Source organism: Elephas maximus, chromosome 14 (genome assembly GCF_024166365.1).
Source record: "Elephas maximus indicus isolate mEleMax1 chromosome 14, mEleMax1 primary haplotype, whole genome shotgun sequence".
Lineage (NCBI taxonomy): Eukaryota > Metazoa > Chordata > Mammalia > Proboscidea > Elephantidae > Elephas > Elephas maximus.
The window spans coordinates 24,164,553-24,182,072 of record NC_064832.1 but is presented as its reverse complement, the minus strand read 5'-3'; the positions used below and the strand labels follow the sequence as shown (position 1 = coordinate 24,182,072).

General features: G+C 45.5%; 1 protein-coding gene across 1 annotated transcript in view; it reads left to right on the top strand.

Annotated features, from left to right (window-relative positions):
- FOXO1 (forkhead box O1) overlaps positions 1-17,520 on the top strand; it is a 120,600-nt gene that overhangs the window by 90,097 nt on the left and 12,983 nt on the right. Inside the window, exon 2 of the mRNA XM_049853424.1 lies at positions 15,805-17,159. Coding sequence (XP_049709381.1) covers positions 15,805-17,145 — 1,341 coding nt within the window. The 3' untranslated portion in view covers positions 17,146-17,159. The remainder of the gene's footprint in view (positions 1-15,804; positions 17,160-17,520) is intronic.

The following is a 17,520-nucleotide window of genomic DNA, read 5'->3' as shown; positions in this document are numbered from 1 at the left end:
CCTTGTTCCAGCCCTCATTTTCGCCTGGTCCTTTTTGAACAAAGTCAGGTGTATATATAATTAAACAAGCAAGCAAACAACTAAATAATTCACCCTACAAAGCCCTTTTAAAGAAAATATGTTTTGACCTAGAATTGCTGGCTTACTCTTGGCTTAATTTAGAGCTACTTTGAGTACTGGAATGGTTATCCAATATATTGGTGTCTGTCTTCATGAATTACTTGATGGAAATGTAAGATGCATTTTAAAATGATTGAACTATAAAAATTCTCATCTTTTGGGGTAGGGGCATACTGAAGAATGATTGCTTTAAACTTTGTTCAGCCACCAACAAAGGTAGGTAATAAAGCCAATTCTAAGCCACCACCTATTACAACATTAACTAGGTTGTCAGAATTTGACTAAATTATTTTTCTCAGTAATAAAAAATAAATAAATAAAACGAAATTGTAAATTGAAATATCAGACTACATATTGGTTCAGAGAAAAGTGAACTTTGAGCGGAGGAGTTGAAATGCTGAAGTGATCTATTAGATGGACTACACTGTTCATCTCTTAGCTATTTAAGTGTGACAATGAAACCAGCAATTTCTTCCAGAAAATTCAGCCTTTTATTCTAGAATATTCATGAACTTCTAGAGGAATTCTCCTACTATGCTTGAAATTATTAGGCTGAAAACTCTCTTTTACATTTATAACGTGTTTTTCCCAAACATGTTCTCATTTAACCTTCACAGTGAACCTCTGAGTTTTGTGGCACGGAGGCACCAAGACATCATACAGCTTGCCCAGATTCACACGGGGGGGTTAATGACATAACTTGAGCAGGCTCATACAAGACCTGACTTCTGCTAATCTTACTGCTGAACCATATTGGCAAGTTATAATTTTAAGAAAAACAAAGACAAAAGGACCCCTGTGGGCACTAATATGTTGTGGTGGAAACTATAGCCAGGATCCAGAGTTTACCTGAATGCAGTAACTTTGAAAAGATACAGAACATTTATGCTGTGTGCAGGATTCCAGCCACAATGGTTGCTAGTCACAGTTTCCTTTTAGAAACAATTCAGAATGATAACACTGAAAACAAATGAAGAGTTAAAGTTCCAAAGAGGAGCTCACCGCTTGTCATCACTAACTATTGGCTCGTGTGAAAAGGTCTAATTGTCCATCAGTTTGAATCACCCAGAGAAATGGCTTGTTTGATCATTTACTCATTTTTCCTTTGCTAGTTTCCCTCTAAGTGTTTAAGACAGAGATAACTGTACAACATTCTTTGTTCTCTCAACAAAACAGCGAAGGTATATGTAGCTAGTACATTTTAAAAGATCAACACCTTCCTAAAAATGATAAAACTACCGAAGGTAGCTGTGGAGTTTTTGTGTTTGGAGATTTATAAAGATAGTCTTATACTCTTAATTCCTGTCTGTCTTACGGCATCCAAGCAACAACATCGTTCATATTTCCAAAGAGGATGTGGTTCAGACTGCAGCACTAGAGTAAAAATGTTTAATACCAGGAAAACTTCCCACATGGTTAGGTTTGCTAACTACTCAGTGGGGATCCTCAGGTGGTTTGGGGATCTTTTGTCCTATCTTCATTCTCCTGTTAGCAGCCAAACACTTAACACTACACCACCAGTCCCCAGGACATCCAAATCTGATTCTAGGATAAACTCAAACCTGGAGCCGTCTAGCATCCCCTAGGCCTAGGAATGAGCTTGGGGCAAGTTCAGTCTTGACCTGAGGCCTGATTTCAGCCAAGAGCCCTTGTGGACATCATTAATTTAAATATCCTTATTTCTGGTGGAATATCAGTCACTAAGCTGGAGTGAGCAGGCTGCTTCTTGCCTCCTTTTCTGTTCAGTTGATGCTTAGTTTTCAGCCAGTGAAGAAATGCGGCTCACAGCATGGCGTTGCTTATACTGGGGAGGAAACTTGGTCTTACAGTTGCCAGGAGAGCACTGTGCACAAGTGTTTCTTGAGAAGTTAGGAGCAGGCCTCATGTTCAGTACCAAGGGACTGTGCTGTTGGGGAGGTGTAGTTTTATGGTGGTCACATTGTGGTGGGCTGTCTTAGGCTGGGTTCTATAGAGAAGCAAAATCAGTGGAGTGTATGTATCTGTATGTGTATATATATATATAGAGAGAGAGAGAGAGAGATTGATTTGTCTCGAGGAAATGGCTCACACAGTTGCAGAGGCTGGAAATCCCAAGTCTTTGCGTTAGGCGTCAGGCTGAAGGCTTCTCCTGACTCACATAACTGCAGTGGCTGATGAACTCAAGATCGACAGGTAAGATGGCAGACTGCTGGCTCACAGCTGTGAAGACTCATGAATCCAAGATAGGTAGGTAAGATAGCAGGCTGCTGGCCCAGGTCCCAAGAACTGGAGTTTAGATGCTGATGATTCAAATGTAGGTTTGCCAGAAAGTCCAGTATATTGGATGAAGGCCATACTCCGAGGAAATTCCCTTTCAACTGATTGGCTATTCATAGCAGATCTCATCATGGAGGTGATTACATCCTTATATGACTGCCAAACTACATCATAATTTCCAAGCCACTGAGAATCATGGCCCAGCCAAGTTGATACACAGCCTTAATGATCACATGGAATTTGTAGAAAGCAGAATTTCTGACATATTTGTTTGGAGTTCTTTTGGAAGTCCTTGAAGTGGCCTGGGCTTCTGGTGGTATGGAAGGAACAACAATTTGCACGGTTGTCCCTGTGTCTGTCTTTGGTTTTGTTTGGAGGGAACGTGTGGAGAGCAGGCCTGTGATTGGTGACGTGTATGGCAAGCTTGGGAACAACCTTGAGTTGGGCCATTTCTCCCATGGTGGGGAAAATGTGCTTTAACATAGTCCTGGACCTGGTTTTGCTGTATTGGGTCACCAAATGAGTTTTTTTTTTTTTTTTAAATAATTTTATTGATTTTGTTTTTATGAGAATATTCACAGCAAAACAAAAATCAATTCAATGGTTTCTACATGTACAATTCAATGACATAGATTACATTCTTTGAGTTGTGCAACTATTCACACCCTCCTTTTCTGAGTTGTTGCTCCCCATTAACGTAAACTCACTACCCCCTAAAATACCTATCTGACCTTTCAAGTTGCTATTGTCAGTTAGATCCCATATAGATAGTCCTTAAAAGCGCATAATGCTTGAGGCGGACATTCTCTACTAGCTCAGCTAAGCTACTGTTTGGTCTTAAGAAGCTTCAGGGGATATTTTTGGTTTAAGGCTTAAAGATTACATCAGGACATTAATTTCAGAGGTTTATCTAGTCTCCATGGCTCCAGAAAGTCTGGAGTCCATGAGAATTTGAAATTCTTTCTGCCTTTCCCCTCTTCTGATCAGGATTTTTCTATAGAATCTTCTGTCAAAATGTTCAGTAATGGTAGCTGGGCACCATCTAGTTCTTCTGGTCTCATGGCAAAGGAGGTGATTAGCCACACCAGCAAATGAATTTTGATAAGAACTTGTCCCAAGCCGAATAGTTAAGAATATTTTGGAAGATAGTGCCTGAAACAGTGTATACTCAGCAAGTCATTATTGCATTAGCCAGAATAATGGGCAAGCTGGTTTCAAGATTCTGTATATCCAGGATAACTCTCCATTGCAAGTAATGAATAATTTAGTATTACATTTTATTGCAGTTTGCTGGACTTTTTATAATCTAGGTGATCATATATAGGTTTACAATTAGAAAAAAGACATACATCCATTTATTTAATACTACTTGTTAAGGGTAAAGCAAAAATAAAACCAAACCTGTTACTATTGAGTTGATTCTGACTCATAGTGACCCAATAGGATAGACTAGAACTGCCCCATTGAGTTTCCAAGAAGCGGCTGGTAGATTCAAACTGCTGACCTTTTGGTTAGCAGCTGAGCTCTTAACCACTGCACCACCATGGCTGCTTATTGTCTGGAAAATCAAGGGACGAGTTAAGGGTAGCAGTTATTAATAAATAGATTATTTATTTAATTGATTAATCCCCCCTAGATTTTTGAGACAATAAATGTATTTAAGGTAAATAACCTATAAGCAATATATGTGTGGAATATTACCCTCGAGATTTTTCCATTCAATTTTCAGTGTTCTTATCTTGCCACTGAATTTATCTCCATGAAGTTTTTTGTTGACTTTTCTAAAGAGTTCAGGCACGCACCCTGAATAAACATTTACCTAACATGAACAGGTTTAATGGGCTCATCACTAACTCTGACGTAATACTTGAAAATTCCCTTCAGTCAAAATTGATCAGACCATTGATAAGTTGTGCTTCTTTTTCTTTTCTTTTTTTTTTTTGTCTAATTTAAGTTCCTCATAAGAACAATATAGATCCTAATTGTGCTTTGTTTTTGGTGTTTAATTTGTCTTATCCTTCTGGAAACCAAAGAGATAGGCGGTTATTTGCATTGCATTGGTGTGCATTTATAGAGCCATTGCAGATTAGAAAAATTGTATGGTCTATAAAATAGACCAAGGATTTTCCTTAGGAAACAGCAGAATCACTTCAGCACCACATGGGGTCCTATGTGTCCGAAACAGTCATTAGGCAAGGGCAGAAAAAAGTCTATATTCTGGGCGGTTAATTAAATCTACGCTTCAGAAAGGATAGGCTCCTTTTCGTCACGAGTTTGGCAGGGTGTGGGCGTCGTGGTTGTGTGCTGTGGACTTGGCAGTGCCCTGGGGAGGAGGTGGTGAAGTGGGTAAGGGGCTCATCAGGGATACGTGAAGGCTACATGGAAAGGAAGTCAGTCTCCTGAGAAACAAGCTCCACTTTCAATCCTTGTAGCCCACAGAGCTTTCTAAAGAAACAAGGCATTTAGCAGAATTTTAGCTCAATCAGATTTAGTCTCTGTAATCCGCCACTGGGACTTTATTAGCCAGGACGGATAATGCTCATTTGAAAGTTGGCTTTGTTGGTGTATATGGTAATGTTAGACCCAGATATATGCCAGTGTTACATTGTTTTGTTTTTTCTGGCTTTTCTTAAACAGGAGCCCACATTAGCAATTTATATGGAGGTTCTAGAAGGAAAGTCATCTGGAACAGAAAAGATGTTTGCATCTAAGGCGATGGAATGTCTTGTTCCAGCTTAGCCTGGATTGCGTTTTGTCTTTGGGGTTCTTCGTTTCAGATAGAACATGGGGGCATACAGCATTAAATGGCATCAAAAGGCTTCCGTTGCCCTTCCTTTCACAAAGCTGTAGCTTCCTTTGATAAAGGGTTTTTCTGTGGGACATAGTTGAACTTTACAGTAAAGGGAGAGCATTATGTTTCTATTTAATGACTGGCTTCTGAGAAGGAAAAGCTTGGTGTAGTTTACTATATCATTTAAATAGATGTTGTGTTCTATTCCTGAGCTTTTTGTTTTGTTTTGCATTTAATCCTAAGTGTGTGAGCTGAAATGTTACTCTGAAATATTTAGGCTTTTGGCTAATATGAGATCTTGTTAAAGATCGAACAGACCATGGGACGTGGTCTGTTTTCCTTCTCACCCTTCTGTTTAGGCTGCTGGTACCTCTGCCTTCCCTCTTTGTTGCCTAAAACCAGAGTCCCATTGTGTTAGAGGTGTGTGGGACTCGCTCTAGACCTTTTGTCCTGCAGTACGCTCTTGGACCATGCTCCTGCCATTTGCCTACCCCCACCCGTGGGTGCGCATTTAGGGTTTGCTTTCCATAACCTATGTGTTTGTGGGTGACCAGTGCTTGAGAAGAGATGCGAAAGAGTGTAGCTGTAGTAACTGCTGTCCTGGATGTCAGTGATCATCAGACTGGGGTAGCTCCATCTCCTTCAACAACCTGTGAACACACATGTGTTCAGATGTGGGTCACCAAAAAAAAAAAAAAAGACAACAGAACAGCCAATTCAACACCCATTTTAAATTTAAAGTCTTAAGGGAAGAAAACAGACTTTTTCTATAAATGAAGGATTGCAGCTCAGTTGTGAGGACATGCAAACAAGGCTGGCTGGCTGTTCAACAGGAAGTTTGTGATGAATGGTTTTTAATCAAGTTGTAACCATTCGTGATGGCTTATAAATTCCTGTTTATGCATTCCTTTACTTCCTATAACAAAACAGCCAGCATTGATTGCCTCATGTTCGTGCCAGGTGATGTCCTGAGCACCTACCATGTACCCTGTGCCAGTTAGTCCCTAACCATCCTCTGTGACGCTCATCACTGTTTTACACGTGTAAAAACGGAGGCTCAGTGAGATCGGGTAACTTACTCGGAGGCATCTAGCAGGAAGTCTGCCTCCAGAGCAGGCGCCTGGGGCTCCCCCTGAGTATGCTCCCCCCGAATGCATGAAGTTTTGGATGACACCTGAATTGTTAGACTTGACTTTCTGGTACTGTTTTACATGAGAATATCATCTCCCACAGCCTTTTTTTGGTAGAGACTGCTTTAACGTAGTCATATTTTCCTTCCTTTGGAATGATTTGAGTCAGAGATAGAGCTGTTAGAGCTAAATATGTAGATAGCGGTTTGACGATCTATAGCTGAGGCCTTGGCTTGGTTGGGGAGAGGGCCGTTGTGTGTTCTCATACTTGTTTCTGTTTCTTCTGAGTCTAAAGCCCCATGTGGTTCTACTTTTTTTTTATTTTTAGTGAACACCTATCAGCTTCCATCTGCATTTTAATTTATCTGAACCCTGTTTTTCCTACCATGAAAGAAGGGTGGTAGGCCAGATGACCTTTCCAATGCCTTCCAGTTGGCAGGTTTTATGAGACTGCGATTCCTCTTTCCATAGCTCTGGGATGACTGGGCAAGCACTAAGTCCTCAGTGCAAACTGGGGGGTTAGAGTGACCTTCAGGATCGTTGCTGTTGGACAAGAAGGAACGGGTTCTGGGAAATGAAACCAGCCTAGTGGAAGAAGGGTTTAATGCCTGGGTCTTAGGTTAAAGCATGTGGGTTAGCTATTGACAGCAGATCTTCAACTGCAGTGCCTTTAAAGTTGGATTTATTTGGCCTTGTATTGGTAGTGGACACCTGTTAAGATCACTTGTAAAAGGAACGATTGGCAAAAGGTTATATGTTTTCCTTCTATTCGCTACGAAAATGGATTCTCTTAAAAGTTGTTGCTTCTTAGCAAGTCTGGTAAGAACCCTGTTGAATAGAGACCATTCCTGCTTTCTCTTGAGTTTGTTTTCACTTGTGGAAGTACAGGAAGAGACAGTGTAAGAGAGGAAGCAGGACGGGATAAGGCCATGCTGGGAGGCTGAGTAACAATTGCACGTATTGAGAAGGCTCACAGGAATTAGATAAATGCCTTTGAAAAAATCTAGTTTATCTAGCATTTTGAAAGAATTTCTAGAATTTTAGAACAACGAGCTCATTTAGTTGCATGTTCCAGTCTTAGTTGGAAGCTCCTTTTCTCTGACATGGCAACTGTAGGCATTTTTAGGCAGCTGGGGGACTCGGGGGACCTTTCCATTTGCCTGGTGAGTCCCCAAAGCCTCTTTCCACAGGCTTTCACTGGGGCATTGCTCACATCTGAAATTCACAGTTCAGCAGCTATGGTTTTCTGCCACCGAGAGTAACCCATGGGAAGAAAAGCAGATCATGTTTTGTAAAATTTGTCACCTGGTAAGGCAGAAGATGAATTTTTGTAAGTAGTAAACAGAATGGTCTCCCCTCCCTCAAGCTGCACACATGTAGCCTCAGCCTTAAAAGTAGGCTCCGTACCTGCAGTAAGGCCAGGGAGGTGGCTTCTGGAGCCAGTGGTAGTGCCTCAGGGAGCCACATACCCTGGGGCTGAGCCCTGGCTGCACGAATCATTTTCTCAGCCTCACTTTCTAAATGGGGTCAATTCTGAAATGGAGCCAATAATGTGGCTGCCTTGTGTGGCTGTTTCTATGATCGAATGAGATAATGTATTGCATGCAGTTTGTAAACTATAAAGTAAAATACAAGATATAAGCTACGAAGGCCAGCATTTCATGATCTGGATGTATTCAGCTTAAGTTGCTTTTTGTTTATGTTATTAAACACAATGACCAGAGTAATCTTAGAACTGCCACATAGTGGAAGATGGAATGGGGGGTGATGGAAGACCCCTGGCTGACAGCTGACCTTCACACATACCAGATGGTCAGAGCTGGTGGCACACGTCCGCAGGTAGGATTCAGGTGGGTGAGGGTCCAGGGAGGCCCAGGGTAAAGAGACATGGCCAGGAAGGAGGCTAGGCTCAGCTCTTAGGAGCCTAGGGCAAGGCAGGCACCCAGAGCTGCAACCCACTTTTCCAACCCAGAAGAGTTTTCTCAGCTTGACTCAAGGGCAAGTTCGGCTCCTTTGGTCTTTGTTGGGGCATTCAGGCTTCTAGAAGTCTCTTGTAATAGACTGTTGTTGTGTGTCGCCAAGTCGATAGAACTGCCCCATAGGACTTCCAAGGCCGTAATCATTATGAGAGCAGATCGCCAGATCTTTTCTCCTACAGAGCTGCTCGTGGATTCGAACCGCTGACCTTTTAGTTAGTATCTGTGCACTTAACCATTGTGCCTCTTTTTTGTAATAGACTCGTGATCTCTGTAAACTTTTTTTTATCAGATGCCCTTTTTGATATAAAATTAATCCATTTATATGCTACATGTGAGTACATTATGTAACACCTTTGCAAATATAAGTTTTAGAAGAATGAGATGAAAAACTAGAAAGTAATGAACAGCTGTAATGATTTCTTTCTGTACTTCAGGGTTCCTGCCCTCACGCTTCACATTGCGTTGGAAGCACCCTGAGATAAAAACCAAAAACCTGTTGCTATCAATTCCGACTCATAGTGACCCTATAGGACAGAGTACAACTGCCCCCATAAGGTTTCCAAGAAGTAGCTGGTGGATTCTAACTGCCGACCTTTTGGCTAGCAGCCGTAGCTCTTAACCGCAGTGCCACCAGGGCTCCAGTGTCCTGAGATAGGAATGTAAAATCTTCCCCCCACCTTCTGTCCTGGTGCCGCTCCAAGGGTCTCTGGGCACCAGCCTCAGAGCCTGGCCTCTTCCAGCCACACAGGTAGCTGGTGGGACAGCAGAGTGTGGTCGCAACCGTGTTCCATGGACACTGGGTCCTGGCCTCGCTGAAGTCGCCTAGCTCTAACACTCGCTGCCTGCTTCTGCTGAGCTTGGAGAGCCCACAGCAGTGTGTGCAGCTGACACGGAAGAACACATAAGGTGCAGCATCAACTCTGTGAGAAGACCCAGGGGTTTTAATGGAACGACAGAGTGACTTCAGTACTTCTGAAATCTGTCCACAGCATTCCGTGACAGTACCTAGTTCGTAGAGAGAATATCTTAACTCCTCACCCTCAAACCAGACCATTTTTCCAGTAATTAATATGTAAAAGCCTCATGTTAGTGGGAACAATGCAAGGTGTCGTTATAAAAAAGTGAGGCTAATTTTTATAATATATGTTTCTAAGACACAGATATGTATTTTAATGATACAGTTATTCAGATAAAAGTAACAACAGCGTCAGCTAATATAAAGTACATGTGTTACGTGCATTATCTCATTTAATCTTTGCAATAACCCTGTGGGTATAGGCACTATTGATTCACTCATCAAATGTTTAAGTGCCTTCTAGGGACAGAGGCATTGAGGACACAGCATACAAGAAGGCTGACAAGGTTCCTGCCATCACAGCCGCGGTGCAGTGGGGCCAGTCAAGCCCCAGGACAGCAGACAGAATCATAAACTGTAGCGAGTGAACAAGGAGTCCAGCATTAGAGAGTTGCAGGATGGGATGAGGTTACCAAGAGATGTTTCCGGAAGGAAGGGACAGTGGAATCAAGAGGAAACGTTGTAGAGGGGTGGTGTTGCTCTTGACAGTGCCGTGTGTGTCATCTCCTGTCTTGTCCGGTACTCTTTACATGGGCTTGTTCTCTCCCTTCAGAGTCCATCAGACTCCTAATAGGCAGGCTGCATCTCATTCCTTCCGTGTCCTTCACTGCATCTAGCACAGAACAGATCCCACTAATGTCAGTTGAGGGCCGTGGTGGTTCAGTGGTACAATCCTTGCCTTCCACACGGGAGACCTGGGTTTGATTCCTGGCTAACGTACCTCATGTGTAGCCACCACCCATCTCTCAGTGGAGGCTTGTGTATTGCTGTGATGCCAAACAGGTTTCAGTGCAGCTTCCAGACTAAGGTGGACTAGGAGGAAATCTACTTCTCAAAATCAGCCACTGAAAACGCTGTGGATCACAAAGGTCCTGTCTGCAACTGATGATGGGGATGGCACAGGACCAGGCAGCGTTTTGTTCACTTATGAATGGGATCACCGTGAGTCAGGGCCAACTGGACAGCAGCTAACAACAAAAGAACAAATGTCCGTTGGCACGAATTGATACGTGAATGGATGGAGAAGAGGCATGTAAGACATTCCATCTTCTCTGCAATGTTTTTGAGATTCAGTCGACACGTTTTTTAAATGTATCTTTGGTGTAGAACATCCGTTAGGGGCTTTGGGATTATAAAATGGAAACAAGCCCTAGCCCCCTGCTCTTAAGGAGCTCAGACTCCAGTCCGTAGAGAGCAGAGACAACCATACCCCAGAGTTATGAACAGTCAGCAGTGTAGGTTAACCAGACCCCAGGCACAGAGTCCCTGCCTGAGAGGGCCTCCCTGCTGCCCCACTCCCCACAAGTGCCTCTCGCAGTCCACAGGGTCCCTGGGCCAGGCTTCTCAAGGAGAGAGCCGCACTGCCGAGGGCCAGGCCTGCCCTGCAGAGGGTGAGGGAGGGCCGGGAGCAGGTCAGAGAGGGATGTGTGCAGAGGCTGTGAGTGGGCCTGGGAAGCACGCTCCCCGGTAGCAGAAAGGCTGCAGCAGAGAAAGCAAGCTGCTGGCAGGAAACCTGCTGGCTTGCCCTTCTCTCTAATGGCGTCATGCAGAAACCCAGGGTTTGGGTGAGTGATTTCCAGCCCTCTGCCCTCACCCCCTGCCTTTTTGCTCACGTAACGTTTGTTCATAGATTAAGAAATGCGCGTTGTCCCAGGTGAAGTGCATGTGGCCCTGCTGCAGAGTTGCACGGGTGATGCTGGCCTTTGATCGAGCTCTGTCTGTGTCTGTCAGAGATTTGTAGACACAACGTCATTAATAACAGCACATATTTTTACAAGTTTACCTCTGCAGCTCTCCCCTGCCCCCACCCTGGGCTGGAAATCATAGCTTCTTTAATGTCCTGCTGGCTGTGTGAAAAACAGGAATTTATGTAACAAGCCCTGCGCAGCAAACCTTTTCCTGTTCGGAAAAAAATATTTTAATTGTTGGCAAAGTTAGGAGACAGCTCTGTTACTCAAAGAGCGACCTGAAATGTCCCCTCACAGAAATATGTAGTGAAACGTTTTGATAAGTGAGGGGTTGCTGTGGGCTTTTTTTTTTTTAAAGTTAAAGGAGTGAATTAGTGTATATTTCACTGAGTTAGTGAACATCCCTTGAACTTTTTAAAGGGTTCATCATTGCATACGCTGCAGCCTAGGTGGAACGCTCCCAGTTGCAGACGATCTGATACCATCATCATCACATCTGTTGTAGGGCTGCCCCACCCCTCCCCCAGCTCAGTGCAGAGAACCAGGAAGCTACTATCTAGGATGGTCTTTCTTCCCCCTTTATCATTAACCCAGTGTGACAGGGACAGGAGTCAGGCTTCCTCTCCTCTAGAGATTTCATGGTGGCTTATCTGTGCCTCCATTGTGTTGGAAGAACAAAGCTGTTGTGATGGCGCATTGTGCAAATGGCCAGACTCTCCCTGTACAGCACGCATTTCGGGGTCAGAGGACTAGGGCTTGCCAAGGGTGCCCCAGGGGCAGGCTCACTTCCTTCAGGAGGAATTTAGACCGTGGTTTGCTGGTGATAAAGACAGTGGATGTGGCCGTGGCCCTGTGAGCAAGCAGTGTTGTGGTTGTTAGTCGCCGTCGAGTCAGCCCCAGCTCACAGCCACCTTCCGCGTGAGAGCAGGGAGCTTCACCCACTGCTGTGCCGCTTTCACGACTACTGACGCGTGTGAGCCCGTCGAGTCAGCCCCAGCTCACAGCCACCTTCCGCGTGAGAGCAGGGAGCTTCACCCACTGCTGTGCCGCTTTCACGACTGCTGACGTGTGTGAGCCCCTTGTTGTGGCTGTTGTGTCAGGCCATCTCATTGTGAATGTGCAAAACTGTTTGTAACCCGGCCCCAAGGGATAGTGGGCAAACCAGAATGTGGGGGGACATTAGGGAAATGCAGTACTCGGCCCTGGTGGCACAGCGGTTAAGTGCTCAGCTGCTAACCGGCAGGTTGGTGGTTTGAACCCACCCAGCGGCTCTGTGTGAAAAAGATCTGGAAGTCTTCTTCCATAAAGACTAAGCCAAAACCAAAAACCAGACCCCTTGCTGTCAGGTTGATTCCGACTCCTAGCGACACTATAGGACAGAGTGGAACTGCTCCGTAGGGTTTCCAGGGAGCAGCTGGTGGTTTCAAACTGCTGGCTTTTTGGTTAGCAGCTGAGCTCTAAACACTGCGCCACAATTACAGCCTAGGAAACCCTATGGGGCAGTTAAGTTTGTCCTACAGGGTCACTATGAGTTGGAATGGACTTGACGGCACACAACAACAACAGTACTTGGCCTCTTGCAGGCATTCTTGTATGGACTTAAAAATGAAGCCTCCCAGTTCTCAAAGATTGTCTTCAGTTGGTTTCTAGGTGGGAAGGAAGAGGTGCTCTTGGAAGCCGCCTGCTCACACTTTCCAGCACGGATGCAGCTGGTCAGTGCTGTGTTCGGTCTGCCTTTGCAGTGTGGACCGGCAGAAGCTTGTCCCATAGCTGGGTATTGTAGTCCTGGGGCAGAATGTAGCCTAGAGGGCCAGAGGGCGTTTGGAAGTGTGGGTTTTTCAGCCTGCGGTGTTGGGTCTTACTCTTGACTTTTGCATCTCCTTTTAGTGGTGAGGTTCTGTCTGTATGGGAGCATTGGCCTTGTCGTGCTGTGTAGGCTCCGCCCTGGCACAGCGATTGGCGTGCAGGCATCTGGCCTGAGGATGTGGGTGTTGTGGCTGCATCCCCGGCGACCGCAAATCTAGCCAGAGCCTTCGTGGTCGGGGAGAGGTGCTGGGGGTACCCAGGGTGCTCTGTCAGCTGGCCCTGGCACCCAGTTGGTAGAGGAGGCCAAGGAAGTACAGGGGCAATGCATACAGCCTGACTCCTGAGGGAGCCTTGGCACCCAGACTCTTGCCTCTGTCCTTGGGAGCAGGCTGAGGGCACTGAGGTGGCCAAACGAGCTGATGTCACAACTCTGTCATGTGCCCTGGACTGTGCTGCGGACAAAGATAAGAGGCTAGGTCCCTCCTTCCTAGGAGCTCAGGGTTTCCCACTTTTCTTTTTCCAGATGTGTCCCAGAGTCTGTCCCAAATGCTGGAAGTCTAGCCACGTGTTCAGTAGGTGAATCAGATTGGGCCTTCCTCAGCCTGTAGCCTAGCTCTGGTGTTTCTCCTGAAGCTTGGAGGACTGTCTCTGGTCCCTTCGCCCTGTGCTTGGAGTTGTGGGTTTGTGTTTGCAACTCCCTGTGTTCCTGCCCCCACCCCACCGATGAGCTATGGAAGCAAGGCTTGGAGCACTGTGACTTGTGCCCCTCAGTTGGGGTCTCACCTCCTTCTCTGTGCCTGCTTATACTGCCAGGCAGTGCCGAGCAGCGTTTTACAGAGGGCATCTCACTTAAACCACTAACAACCCAACAAGGGTCCATCTGTTTTACAGATGAGAAACTGAAGGCACCTGGGGGCTGAGCAGCTTCCCGAGGTTATATAGCTAGTAAGTAGCATAGCCACTTAAATGCTCACAACCGGTTATTTTTCTTTAATAGTCATGGTCTTAGGAGTGTGTGTGGCCCGTTAGTCACGCAGCTTTACACAGCAGATTGAAGTCTCACACTCTTTGTATTCTTCATCAGCTCTTCCTCTTCCATGTTGTCTGTTTTGGGGGTAGCGTGTAACCCCGAGACGTGGTGTCATGCAATTAGGTGGTGTACACTCCTGGTTATTGGTGGGGGGTGGGGGTAGGAGGGAGTTGTTGAATTTAAATTTTTCTTTTTTTGGCAACTCAGCATTCTAAAATAAAAATATAGCTGTTTCTTCTATTCAACTATATTTGCCTAATGGGTTTTAAAGGTGTGAATGAATCTAGATCTTAACTAACTTTCGGGCTTTTAGTTCTTTAGGAGTATATTTTGCCTCATTTGTTTCTTTTCCATGATCATGTGGGCCTAGTAATATGAAAGTTTTCACTTTGTGTAAATGGTGTATGTGTGATCCGAAGAGAACTGGCAGTAGTTTTAGGGGTGGCATTGTGGGGTAAAGGACCTAGATTTACCCTAATAAAGGTGGCTCTTGCCCTTGGCTCTGGAGAAATGACCTTTGTAGTAATTGGGGTGCTTTTGGTCTGGGACTTTCAGGCCACACCTGAGAATCTGTGCTGCTGAGTGGGGGCTGGCCAGACCAGAGAAGACTCATTTGGGAGGCTGATAGAAAAAACCCTCAGGAGGCATGATTCAGCCTATCATGCAAGACTGGCTGATAACAGCCTTGAACGTGGGACTCTTAGAGAGCTTCCTGATTGATGAGGACATCATTGGGAACCCTCGCAGATTATGTGTCTCTCTGTTTGTATCCTTTTTGGCTGTAATAAATCTGTAATTGTAAGTATGGTATGTATACCCTGCATGAATTCTGTGAGTCATTCCAGTGAATTATCCAAGGAGCCAGCAGGTCAGAAAGCAGGGTGTGTGGACTCCTGAGCTTGTTTTGTGGCTGAAATGTTGACACGGTAGTGAGAAATGGCTCCGAAGTTGTGGCCGGCAGGTCAGAAGATTGGGCTATGGTGTGGTCTCCTCAGACTTGCAGCTGGCATCTGCCTATTTGGCAGTCTGATGGATGGCGTCCTTTTAACTTGTGAGTTCTGACGTAGCTCCAGGTGGCTAGAGTCAGAGAGTACTGTGGGGGCAGCTGGCAGTGAGAATGGAGAAGTGGGGATGGGAGGACTTGATTGATCTCCACATTTGGGGGATTGGATTTATGCTGATCCTTATAGCACAGGCGTGGAAAGGAGTTCCATGGCACTGATGTGGAGTAATGTTTGCATAGCATTGTAGCTAAGCACAATTTATGTGGTTTTAAAACTGACCCCTATAATTCCCCCATAAAATTTTCTGTAAAAAAAAATCTTAAGGTGAAGGTGTTTATAGTAATGCTTGAGGGCAAGTGATGGCTCAGTGGTAGAGTTCTCACCTTCCATGTGGGAGACCTGGACTTGATTGCTGGCCAGCGGACCTCAGACCTCATGTGCAGCCACCACCCATCTGTCAGTGGAGGCTGGCATGTTGCTGTGATGCAGCCTCCAGACTAAGACAGACTAGGAAGAGAGTCCTGGTGATCTCCTTCCAGAATCAGCCAGTGAAAACCCTGTGGATCACAGAGGTCTGATCTGTAACCAATCACGGGGGTGGCGTAGGACTGGGCAGCATTGTGTTCTGCCGTGCATGGGATCCCCATGATTTGGGGGTGACTCAGTCGCAGCTAACAATAACAACATAATAATGCTTATTTAATTTTGCCCCCTCATTAAGATGGAGAAATTCTTTTTCCCACACAGATTGGAGCTCTTTGTTAGTGAGTTGAGAACCATTGTGATGTTTTACATTGGCTGCTTGAAATCTGTACCATAGACTCTAGCATTTTCCTTGTCTTCTGTTAATACATAGCTACAGTGGATTGTAGGTTTCCCAAGTGGAGAAGCACTATGCCTCTGACATTGCTCTTTTGCTTTACAGAACTCAATTCGTCATAATCTGTCCCTACACAGCAAGTTCATCCGTGTGCAGAATGAAGGCACCGGGAAAAGTTCTTGGTGGATGCTGAATCCAGAGGGAGGCAAGAGTGGAAAATCCCCCCGGAGAAGAGCTGCATCCATGGACAACAACAGTAAATTTGCTAAGAGCCGAGGCCGAGCTGCCAAGAAAAAAGCATCCCTTCAGTCTGGCCAGGAGGGTGCTGGGGACAGCCCTGGTTCTCAGTTCTCCAAGTGGCCTGCTAGCCCCGGCTCTCACAGCAACGATGACTTTGATAACTGGAGTACATTTCGCCCTCGAACTAGCTCAAATGCTAGCACTATTAGTGGGAGACTTTCTCCAATTATGACCCAACAGGATGACCTTGGAGATGGGGATGTGCATTCTATGGTTTATCCACCATCCGCTGCCAAGATGGCCTCTACTCTGCCTAGCCTGTCTGAGATAAGCAGTCCTGAAAACATGGAAAACCTTTTGGATAATCTCAACCTCCTCTCCTCGCCGACATCATTAACTGTTTCAACGCAGTCTTCGCCTGGCACCATGATGCAACAGACACCATGCTACTCTTTTGCACCTCCAAACACCAGTCTGAATTCAGCCAGTCCAAACTACCCAAAATACACTTACGGCCAGTCCAGCCTGAGCCCTTTGCCCCAGATGCCTATGCAAACGCTGCAGGACAACAAATCGAGTTACGGAGGGATAAGTCAATATAACTGTGCACCGGGACTCCTGAAAGAGTTACTTACTTCTGACTCTCCTCCCCATAATGACATCATGACACCAGTTGACCCTGGCGTGGCCCAGTCCAACAGCCGGGTCCTGGGCCAGAATGTGATGATGGGCCCTAATTCAGTCATGCCAACCTATGGCAGCCAGGTGCCTCACAACAAAATGATGACTCCCACCTCCCATACTCACCCAGGACATGCTCAACAGACGTCTGCAGTTAATGGGCGTGCCCTGCCCCATGCTGTAAGCACCATGCCTCACACCTCAGGCATGAACCGCCTGACCCCGGGGGGGAAGACACCCTTGCAAGTGCCTCTGCCTCACCCCATGCAGATGAGCGCCCTGGGGGGCTACTCCTCTGGGAGCAGCTGCCACGGCTATGGCAGGATGGGCATTCTCCACCAGGAGAAGCTCCCGAGTGACTTGGACGGCATGTTCATCGAGCGCTTGGACTGTGACATGGAGTCCATCATCCGGAACGACCTCATGGATGGAGATACTTTGGATTTTAACTTTGACAATGTGTTGCCCAACCAAAGTTTCCCGCACAGTGTCAAGACGACGACGCATAGCTGGGTGTCAGGCTAAGAGTTAGCGAGCAGGTAAGTGCGCCCCAGTATCAAAAGACCTTCTGAAAATAGAACTTAAAAGAGAGGAGCACAGTGCCTTGCGTCTTCAGTGGTTAGGTCTTTTTTGATGTCAACTCGCTGCCCCTTGTAGAGAGGTGTCTTTTATCATTCATTCTCCACCCTTTTTGCAGCTTATAAATTTTCCTTTTGAGCTTAAACCTAAGGAAGCTTCCTTTAACTGCTTTGAAGATTTTCTTTTGACAGTTAGGTGGCTGTATCTCTTTAGTAACTCTGCAATAAATGAATGCATTTGGTACAAATCAAATGCTGGACTTTTTTTTTTTTTAAGTGGAATTTTCCCCCATTGAATGGTTTCAGAGCTTTTGAGAACGCT